Source organism: Sturnira hondurensis, unplaced genomic scaffold (assembly GCF_014824575.4).
Source record: "Sturnira hondurensis isolate 20B ecotype Veracruz unplaced genomic scaffold, ASM1482457v3 Scaffold0008196, whole genome shotgun sequence".
In the NCBI taxonomy this organism is placed as follows: domain Eukaryota; kingdom Metazoa; phylum Chordata; class Mammalia; order Chiroptera; family Phyllostomidae; genus Sturnira; species Sturnira hondurensis.
This window is the reverse complement of record NW_028080827.1, coordinates 28,929,180-28,940,666: the sequence shown is the minus strand read 5'-3', so window position 1 is coordinate 28,940,666 and position 11,487 is coordinate 28,929,180. Positions and strand designations below refer to the sequence as shown.

General features: G+C 43.4%; 1 protein-coding gene across 1 annotated transcript; it reads left to right on the top strand.

The window, feature by feature from the left end:
* Positions 1 to 80: 80 nt before the first annotated feature.
* Positions 81 to 10,708, top strand: L3HYPDH (trans-L-3-hydroxyproline dehydratase). The gene is given in 9 exon segments (XM_037054420.1): positions 81 to 225; positions 227 to 266; positions 268 to 664; positions 3,469 to 3,638; positions 6,671 to 6,735; positions 6,737 to 6,791; positions 6,882 to 6,942; positions 6,945 to 7,018; positions 10,373 to 10,708. Coding segments are annotated over 9 exon segments (1,059 nt in total). The 5' UTR covers positions 81 to 154; the 3' UTR covers positions 10,499 to 10,708.
* The last annotated feature ends 779 nt before the right edge of the window (positions 10,709 to 11,487 follow it).

The following is an 11,487-nucleotide window of genomic DNA, read 5'->3' as shown; positions in this document are numbered from 1 at the left end:
ACCGCTGCGAAGACCCGCCTCCCTCCTCGCACTTCCTTGTTTGTGCTTGGAGGCCCCGCCCCCTGTAGAGACCTCGGGTCCTAGCCACTTCGCGCTGAGTACACCCGTGGGCCCTGTGGAAGGCCGCGCCGCCGGTCCGTGGTCGTGTTCCCGAATGCAGACAACCGACAGCACGCTGTCGGGGCCCCGGCTGCCACCGCACGACCCGGAGACGCCGACACTGTCCGGGCGGCGAGCCCCTGCGCATTTTGCTGGCGGGGGCGGGGGGGATGTCCGGAGGTGGAGGGCCCCACGCTGCCGGCCAAGCGGCGCTACGTGCGCCAGCACCTTGACTACGTGCGCCGACGGCTCCTGTATGAGCCCCGGGGACACCGGGACATGTATGCGGCAGTGCTGGGGCCGAGCGAACTACCAGACCCGCACCTTGGAGTCTTGTACCTGCACAACGAAGGCTACAGCTCCATGTGCGGTCACTCGGTGCTGGCGCTGGGCCGCTTCGCTCTCGACTTCCGCCTGGTGCCAGCACCTCCGGCCGGCGCCCACGAGGCCCGCGTCAACATCCACTGCCCGTGCCGGCTGGTGGCCGCCTTCGTGGAGTGCGAGGGCGGCCTCAGCCGCGGCCGGGTGCGCTTCCACAGTGTCCCGGCCTTCGCGCTGGCCACAGGTAACCGGAGGGATCCTCCCAGCCCTGGGCTACAACCTGGAACACAACTGACTACACTATCTCTGGGCTGGAACCCACATGGAGCGACTAACCCACCCCCAGAGCCTTTGCAGTTAATAAAATGGTAATTCTAAATCTCTGTGGGTGTGTCAGCATCTAGCCTTCCGGATTTGTGCGGTGCATGCATTTCAGTTGCGCCCCAGATGTATGGACCTGTGGTCTTGAGAGCCTTGGGAAGCACAGAATTCCGCGTTTCTCTCAGCATCTAGTTCCCCACTCTCGGGCATGCCTAAAGATTTCACAGTGGGACAAAGCAAAGTCTGCAGGAGTCAAGGAAAAAGCAAAGAACAACCAATTTAACTGGGTTCCTGGCTCGCTCAGAATACCCTCGCTGGTCACACCATACCCCCTGACAAGTTACTAAACATGAGTTAGGAAAACTCATCTGTAAAAAATGCTTCCCCGATTCTTGGGGGGAAATTAAGTGAGAATGAACTAGGCCATTTATAAATCATTAAAATAGGGATGAATGTCTCTGTTCTTATTCTTTAAAAAGAGGAACAGGCTTTGCCTGGGTTCAAAGTCTGATAATCCCTGAAGCAATGGAACCTTACTCAAATTACTTAACCCTCTCCTTATCTATGCTTTTTGTATGTGTTATCTCATGGAGTTTTTGTGAGGATTAAATGACTGTGTATAAAGCACTACTTAGAATTTAAGTGTGTGTGTATTCCTAGAGACAGACTGCAGAATATGCAAGGTAGTCTGTCTCTACTTAGTTCTCTAGGGGTGCTGAACCTCTGGGCTCCTCAGTACTGAAGCAGTATGTCCTGTCAAACAGCTGTCTAATAACCATCATCCTTACATAGAGGGAAATCCCTCCAAAGGGCTGAATTGTATTGGTGAGGATGCTGTAGTAGTCATGATTGGAAGTGAGCTCGGGGGTAATTTAGCCCAGACAGGAGCAGGGTTATCACTTCTTTCTTTCAGAGTCTTCAAGTCATGCAAATCATTCTATCAAGTGGTCTTGATCCTCCTCTAGGATTTGAATTCAGGATTAGCCTGATTCTTAATGATTCCATAATAGCCCAAGCATTTGTCTGTCTTAGAGCAAATTGATGCCACTTTCTCCTTTAGGAGAGAACGGCGTCACATCTGCATTAGGATTGCATCTCCAAAACTCAGCAGTTTAACTAACTTGGCTAACTGTGCTGTGCCAGCAGCAGAGGGAAGCACTGGAGATTTTGTGGGAAATGGCGGCAGGCAGCAGGATCACCACTTCCTCAGTTTGGGACCGTCACGGCAGGGGCAGCCAACCCTGTAAGCACAGTAGTTCCTGAGAGCATCGCTGCAGAACTGTACGATAATCAGTGAGCATTAATGGCTGCTTTGCGTCATTAAAATGAAGTCCTACATTCTCTACTTAGAACTGTACAGAAAAGGCAGACTGGCAGTGTTCAATCAAGATCACTGCTCTGCCCTTCCCCATCTCGGTGACCTCATGAAAGGGATCCTACTCCTCAATGCCGTGTCTGTGATATGAACAACAGTGCCCACCTCAGAAAATTGCTGAGGACCTCCACTCCACCTGCTAAAATGAAACCTTTCGAGGTTTGTTCACTGTGTTCACGTGCTAGAATAGGAGAGAGTCGACATTTGTTGAGTGAGTAACTAAAATGAAATTTAGAGGACGTGCTGATTGACAAATGTACATATCTTGTCCCTTCAGAGTCCTATTCCCATTGGAAATGAAACTTCTGGCTTTAACATTAACATTTATTGCATTTCTCATCTGTGCCAAGCACTCCCTACACATTATCACATGGAATTTTCAAAAGAAACCTTTTTTGTGAGGGGACTAGCAATTCCATTTTATGCATGAGGACCCCAAAGACGCACTTAGCTTTCTTGCAGTCCCTTATTTCTGTCTAATTCCTTATTCTCCTTTCATCAAATGTGCTTCTCGTGTTGTCCCAGCATCCAGATGAAGACATTTTCCATCAATTTTGCTGTTAAGTTCCACAGACATGTTTTACTCTAGGTGATAAATGTTCTGTGTTTTCACACATCACATGTAAAGAGGGCTCTGTCGACTAGCCTGTAACTGGTAGCTCACTGGTACCTTTGCATGACTGTGTTAACTCAGGAATACAGGAAATATTTTATTTTTCACAACTTCATTTACGAATTTGAGACTGTACCCAGCTCAGCTTCATCCCTCCACTTGCTGCCCCTTTTCCTGATTTGTATAAGCTGAGGCCTGGGAGAGGAGGGCCTTTTGGTCCCCAGCTTGCACAGGTTACCAGGGAAGCATCATCTGCCGCCTTCCATGTGGCCAAGGCCCCTGCCTTCCTCCTTTTTCCTGCCTCTGACAATCTGCCCCGCCCCTCTGCCCCCATGGTGTTGTGGGGAAGGCAGGTGCTCTGCACTCAGGACCTCCAGCCTCTTTTCTCAGTCCAGAGGCAATTTCTCTACTGACCAGGAGGAATATTTCTGCCTTCAGAACACTCCTTTGACAACACATCTCTTTCCCCTGAGACCCTAGCTTTTCACTAATCCGCTTTCTCCCCTGCCATAAGCCTCCCCCGGACGCTGTGATAACCAAGCCCACTTGAACTGGAGGAAGAGAGGGACATGTGAGAGAGGGGAAAACAGTTATAAGATCCCAAAATATCATCTAGCCCCATTCCTTTGGACATACCTATTCAGGATTTCAAACAACTGACCTTTCACATATGACATATTCTATGATTTTTATCATTAAAATACTAGCACAAACTCATTTTCACACACATTTCTTTTAGATCTGCCGGTGGGTGTTTCTGGGCACGGACAGGTGGTGGTGGACCTTGCATATGGTGGCGCGTTTTATGCATTTGTCAGCGCCGAGAAGTTAGGACTGGATGTCTGTTCCCCGAAGACGAGGGACCTTGTGGAGGCAGCAAGTACAGTGACAGAAGCAGTAAAAGCTCAGATCAGTGCCGTCGCTGCCATCAAAACAATTGCCTTCCTCTGGCATGAAGGACCTATCAGTCACATGTTTATGCAGAAATTTAAATACCTATATTTTGTATTTAAATTATTAGTTGTACTAAGAATAGGGTACTGGTTTGAATCTTAGGCTATAAGAGCACGACTACTTGTGAGTTCTAGCTTTGCCACTTGTAACTTTTATTTTATGTTATTTTATTACTTTTTTTAAAGATTTTATTTATTCATCTTTTAGAGAGGGGAAGGGAGAGAGAAAGAGAGGGAGAGAAACATCAGTGTGTGGTTGCCTCTTACTTGGCCCTTACTGGGGACCTAGCCTGCAATCCAGGTGTGTGCCCTAGACTGGGAATCAAACCGGTGACCCTTTGATTCACAGGCCAGCACTCAACCACTGAGCCACACCAGCCAGGGCAACCACTTGTAACTTTTATAACCTTGAGCAAGTTACGTAACCTCAGGTGCCTCAATTTTCCAATCTGTAAAGTGGAAATTATGAAATGCCTGCTTTGTAGTGGTTTAGAATAGGATAGTGCCAAGCCCATAATGAGTGTTCAATAATGATAACTATTATTAACTTTAATAATATATACGTACTAATAAATTTGTGGTTACTTAAAAATATAGTAAATGTATCATAGTATAAGTGTTCCACAAATTTGAAATGCATGTTTTGCCATATACGATCATTCTACAAAACTTGAAAATAATGAATATAAAATATAGGTTACAAACTAGATTTCATTAAGTCTGATCAGTCTTTCTCTTATTTGCAGAGAACATTAATTCCTAATCAATGAATTTTCCTATACTGCTAAGAAGTTAGTTAAATAACTACTCAAGTAACTCTAGTTTTCGTTTGGGAAAACTATTCTAATAAAATCAATTTAGATAATAAACAAATTTCAAATATTCTTTCATTTCTAGCACCAGTCTGCCATTTTACCTTGAAATTGGTACCTACAAATAACTCATATACAGTTTGAATGTTTTAGTATTTAATAATTTTATTATTATTCTAAGTAAAAGATAATTTATGAATGATAATATCTAATATACTTGTGCTAATAATGAGCCAATTAAACATATCTCAAGCTTTAACTTAATTTATAACTTAAATAACAAAATTAGAATATATAGTTTATCCTACTCTAAATTATTATTTTTCTGGAACTGTCAATACTAATATGTAGAATTGTTTTATCACTGTAATTCCTGAAGCTCTGAATTGACATCAGTTCTTTGTTCTGTTAAGCAGACAACCATCATTTTGGCATTAAAATGATGTCAACTTGTTTTTAATGAAATCAAAAGGAAAAGGCATAGTTTTCTTAATAGAAGTAGTTTTGGACTTCTCATCAAAGCTTGAACTTCTCACCAAGGTTGTGAAAGACGACTTAAAGGAGGGATTCTCTAAAAAATATGAGCAAAACTTTTATTAGGGGTGAATCAAGCAGTAGAACTACTTTGTGAATTGCTGACCATTCATATACTAATTTAGATTTAGGGAAAGGCCATTGGGGGTGGGGCTGAAGTTAGTATGGTATAAATTCATCTTCATCCATTCATTCTTTTAATAAGCACTTACTTACCCAGGGCCAACTGTATGTCAGGTACCATGCTAGATTCTGGGGGCACAAAGGAAGAACGAAGCTCACCTTCAAGGAGGTTGGTCTAGGGAGGGAAGCCCACAGCGAACCACGTGGTGTTGCACGGTGCTGTGGAAGAGGGGAGGATGGGGGCTTTAGGAGAACAGAGAAGGAAGATCCAATATGCAGGCCTCTATAACTTGCTTATAAATGGAGTCTTTGGATTCTAAGAATCCAAACCTCTTCAACTACTTTAAATGACAGGTAAGGGGTAGTAGAATGTACTATCTGTAAAGATACTCTTAGAAGTAAGATTATATTCATCTTGGTCAAACTAGCAGAAGTTACCAAAATCTAGGAAAAATTAAACCACCACACCCCTGGGAACAGGAAGCACTGTGCCTTTGGGCTGACCATTCTCTGGCCTGGACGTGACTTAGTTATCCTGCCAGCGCCTGCCTCTCTGCATATACAGGCTGCGTTTTATGACACCAACTGACTTTATCCTTTACAATAAATCTTGTTTTTTTGTCCAATTGTTTCTGTTACCTAATAGCTTCTGCATCCTTGTAACTTTTGCTTGCTTGTGGCTTCTCACAGTCTTGTCTCTATCAGTGGTATTAACTTCAGCTGCAGATTCTCATTGCCTGATTTTTTTCTGCACGATCCCTTCAAGCTCCCTAGTGTAAGGATGTGATTGTCTCAGCTCTTCCTGGCTGAGCAGCCATGGCCCCGTGCCACGGAGTGTGCGTGCTTAGGCCGTGTGTGTACCAAATAGGGCTGTTCTAGAGACTATGTGCAGGGTGACCCCTTAGGAAGGACTCTGAGCATAACAGTCATAATTAACAAAACTTTCTTTATTCATCTAGACAAAAATGTTGCTTCTAGCATTTAGTACGTTGACCCAAAAGGTATTTTTAAAATGATAAAAATGGAAAAGTTATGTTTAACAGTACCCCGTATGTGTTATTTAAAATATAAATTTAGCCTTGGCCAGGTAGCTAAGTGGGTTACAGCATCGTCTCAAAATGCCAAGGTTGTGGGTTCAATCCCTGATCAGGGTACATTCAAGAATCAACCAGTGAGCCCTGGCTGGTGTAGCTCAGTGGATTGAGCAAGGGCCTGTGAAGCAAAGGGTTAACGGTTCGATTCCCAGTCAGGGCACATGCCTGGGTTGCAGGCCAAGTCCCCAGTAGGGGATACATAAGAGGCAACCACACACTGATGTTTCTCTCCCACTTTCTCCTTCCCTTCCCCTCTCTCTAAAAAAAAAAAGAATCAACCAATGAATGCATAAATAAGTGGAACAACATATCAATGTGTCTCTCTCCCTTTCCCTCTCTCTCTAAAAATGAAATCAATAAAAAAATTTTAAAATATATTTGAATCAAAATATTTACATGTGGTTGATAATCTTTGTTATTTGCATTTTAAAATTACTCATCCTGATAGTGAAGACCTTGCCTTTGTATATGGAACTATATTAACAGATGGAAGACACTTATAGTGAGGAGTCAACCACCAACATTTGTGTGTTTGCGGATGAACAGGTATTAAACCTGTAATTTCTAGGCACAAAAGCCATGCAATGTGAAACTGGAGTGCTATGAACATGCTTCTCTGCATTTATTCTGAAACAGGTGGACAGAAGTCCTACTGGCTTGGAAGTGGCAGCGCGAATTGCCTCACTGTATCACAAGGGCTCCTGGAGCCAGACCAGACGAGAGCCTTCAGAAGCAATGCAACCGGCTCAGTCTTCACAGGGAAGACCGTGAGGGTGAGTGACACCCAAGGCTCTTTTAACTGAGTCACTTTTGAGACGGAAGAGGTGTGAGTGGGGTGTGAAATGAGTTTCTCCACTCAGCATTCAGAAGAGGATTTTAAAACAGGCCTGTGACAACTGTTCGGCTGGGATGTTGGTTCCCAAAGTGTGGTTTGGAAAGCCCTGGGGGGTTCCCAAGGTCCTTTCCGTGGGTCCAGAGCTCAACACTATACTCACAGTAACACCAAGGCATTATTTGCTTTTCGCTTTCATTGTCTCACGCTCGCACAGCGGAGCTCTCCGGAGGCTAAATGACTGACTGAATGCAGAAGCAGGTGTGGGGATCTAGCTGCCGTCTGTTTGCAACAATGCAAAACAATGCCATTTTTCTCATTAAATATTTTTTTGTTTGGGCAAACATAATTTTTACAAAATTTTGTTGTTTATGTTAACATGTAATGACTTAAAAAAATGAATTAATGAACAAATACCTTTAATTACCAAAATAACAAATATTAATAGATATGACCTAAGTAAACAAAACCTCTTTTGAGGTCTTCAGACCTTAAGAACGTATAAAGGGGTTCTGGGACCAAAATGTTTGAGAACCATGAAATTAGGGTTTGAATTTGTTTGTTTGTTTGTTTGTTTTTGTTCTTTAGGAGTGCTCCATTTTATAACAGGAGGTGAAAGTCCTGAAAAGTTGCAGGAATTAGAATTTTTGTAATGCAGTCTGATATTAAACATGCTAATGGAGCTAATTAATGAATTTACTCATATTAATAAATGAAATCTACAGTATGACATTTACATCTAGTAAATGAATCTACTCATAAAGAGTCCTTTAACATAGCAATCTATTTTAACAAAGACTTTTATATCCTAAGATAGCTATTTTTAAAGGTTGGTTATTATTCTGAGTACTGAACTTTAGTTATTTAATTTAGGCATTCGTATATAGTACATGAACTTACGAGATACCAAACCATTTATGTTGTGTGCAGAAATTTAGACTACATTGTCTCAAGTCTGCAATTGAAGAGTCTGCATCAGGGGTGTCAAACTCATTTTCACCAGGGACCACATCAGCCTCGTGGTTGCCTTCAAAGGGCCCAATGTAGAGTTCCTTGCCCCTAGGTAAGGAGTACTTACATTTATACAGTCTTTAAATTACATTCGGCCTTTCGAAGGTAACCATGAGGCTGGTGTGGCCCCCGGTGAAAATTGAGTTTGACACCCCTGCTCCACATCATTTACTGGGTGTTTCACCACGTGCCCATTTCCAAGCTAAGCACATTGGGCTGCATGCATACCATCGCTCCACCGGAATCGCCGGAAGTCAGTGCTGTTATCATTCTTCTTTAATAGATGATAAAATGGAGAATTTGAGCGTTTAGGTGACAGACCCAGACTAGGAGTGGGGTCTTTCTAAGCAGCCCCCACACTGCCAAGCATTACATTATATTGCTCTTAGACAAAGCATGTTTTCAGTGAGGCTTTATGTTTCATATCAGCTTTATAACAAGATAGTAAAATTACTGTACTCTAACCTGATCATTGACATTTTACCTTAAGCTTCAGTTATTCTCATTTTTAAAAATTAGAAATTAAAGACACGCTGCAGTTAAGATTTGAAGTTATTTATGTAATGGTTACTAATCTTACTTCCCTGGACATCCTCACCTGCACCACTGACCTTTCCTCTCAGTCTGGACTCGTTCAGGCTCTCTGACAGTGTCTGCTCCTTCCTTTTCCCAGCCCCAGCTTCCTTTCCCCATCCTTCTATTTAGAGGCCCCAGCATTTTATCCTTAGCTCCCTTCTCATCTCCTCTGTAATTTAATGCCCCTGAGCAGTTTCACCCTCTTCTGAAGCTTTAACTCTCAGTCACCCACTGATGGTGACCTCCGAACTTTCCTCCCTGGCGTACCTACCCTGGGCCTCTCTCCTGAGTCTAACACTTGTGTTCCCAACTGTCCAGTAAATGCGTCTCAAAATTATCCCAGAGATACTACAAATTTGACTTGTTCAATAGTCCTCCCTTGATGCGGACACCAGCTCACGATGCCCGCGGAGTCATGGATGGGACGTGAGACAAATTCACACGGACTACTGAGTCCTGTGGAGCAAAAGGACCTACTCCCTCAAGGGGGGAGCACCTCAGAGTGGCTTGGCCACCCTCTTAAGGGGAGAGCGCCCTGACCCTTGCCTAGACAGGCTTTTATTGGGTTTAATTTGTGCAGGAATACAGGTACAGCTCATTAATCATTGTCAGGCAGTAAGGATCAAATGATAGATAGCATACAAAGAACTATTAGGGCTTCTTCTGAGTCAGGGTCTATCAGCTAAAAGGCTACAAAACTTTGGGAAACAAACTCATTTCCTGCTCAGACCTTTATCATTTAACTAAGAGCATTCTTAGCAAAGTAGGCTTCACAGGATTTCACATATCCTTTCTCAGGCCTGATCACCCAGGGAGCCCACCATTCCCAGCAAAGGGCTGCACTGTCCTCTGTCATTGTTTCAGGCTTAAGTCAGGCAGAGGAGGCAAGATAGCTAAGGAATTAGGAGAAATGAGGACTCAGGCTTCTTCAGAGCCAAGAGGCGAGGGTTCATCACCCCCTTTCTCCATAGCCCCCCAAGTCCTTCCCTGGGGCCTCCACGTGATCATGCCTGTCTTAGGTCATTCCCTCCTTGGGGAATCTTACCCGTCATTGGCTAACTGATCAAGCACTGGGGGCCAGTTATGGATGAAGGAGCAGAAGCATCACTCCTGCCAGGGAGATAAGCTTTGTCTCCTTAGTGGCTTATGGTTTTGAAGATCACTCACTCAGCCTTAGCCATGGTGGGGGGTTACAGCTCCTGAAACCAGACAGGGCAGCTCCCAGCACTCCCTCCCTCCCTAAACATGCCTCTCCTGCCTCATTCCCCATCTTGGTTAATTGACTTGGTTAAGTAGAGTCAACGTCACTTTCAAGCTAAAAGCTGTAGTCACACTTAATGTATTCTTCTTCCTCACATCCCACGTCCATCAGGGCCCAGGCCTGTCAGTTCCACCTCCACAGTATCTGTGTTTTGCTTTTCTCCATTGTCACTAAAAGTTACCCTAGTGACTCTAGATTTAATCACTGAATTAAGCTTACCTCTTAAAGGGTTCTGCACGTCTTCTCTTCTCCTCTCCAGTTTGTCTCCCACCCTACCGCCTAACTTACGGAAAACACAGATCTGATCAGGTCACTCTCCATCCATTGCCTGTTGGATGAACTCTTGGGTTTTCTTTAAAAATGATAAAAATCCACAATATGACTTAGAGCCAGGTATGAATGCAGTAGTTTGACATTGTGCTCCTTTCATCTTTTTTTTTTTTCTAGGAAGCAAAGTGTGGTGGTTATAATGCTGTTATCGTGGAAGTGTCCGGGCAGGCCCATCACACAGGTGCAGCGAGCTTCACGGTAGAAGGCGATGACCCCCTGCTGGATGGATTTCTTCTCAAGTGACTTCTGTGACTGTGAAGGGCTTTCTTTTTCAAGCAATTGTTTTCTTTAAGTAATTTTTTTCTTAATCATGTGGAAACCTATATCCAAATTGTACACGTCAGCCAACTTCCACTCTTTCTAAAATAGGACACTGCCTAAATAGAAAGTCATTATACCTCATCTTTGCCTATATTTAGGTATAAATCTCATGTCTAGCAACACAATGCCAAAGAAGTCAAAATAATTTTCTAGTTGCTAACATATCAGGTAAAACTAAAACCTTAGTTCTTGTTTTAAAAAATTACTCTGTGGTAATTATTATAATACCGTTTCTAAATGCTCATGGCATAAAGCTTGAGTTGTAGCTCTCAAAACAATGACTCTTACCAGTTTATTGTTTTAGTCTTCTAGGGTTTTAGTGAAATAATGCCCTCTGTCTAAGTTGTTTGTGAGGAAAATGGGTTATCATTATAAGATACTCAACCCTTGACATACACAGCCTGGGAAGGAGGGGGTCGGCCAGCTTCTCTGGGTACCCGTTACAGCTGCAGCTGGTCGTTCTCTGTCTGGCGAAGGCCGGCTTTACCTCGGGAACTGAGGTCTATAAACTGGTGTGAGAAGACCAACCTATGGTTAGACTTTTGCTATATCTTTAAGGCTCTTATGAAAGGGACTGTGTATGGCATTGTCGAAATATGGATCCTTAGTAGTAATCAACCAGTGAGTCGCTATAGTGGGACAAACCTCTTACTTGGCCAACTACAGGCCAGCTAGATTGAAAACATGAAAGAAATGTTAACACTTGGTATTGTTGCTAGTAAATTGTCTGTGAGCCTGTTAAAAAGAAATTTGATCATTATCAGTCATTGTAAAATGAAGTATTAAAAATTATTCAGCATGTGGTGCTCTCAGTGTTCATTAGACTCTGTTATAAGGTGAGCGGTATCTTTTTTTCTGAGTAGACAGAAATTGAAGTACTGTATTTTTCAGACTCTAAGGCGCATTTCCAT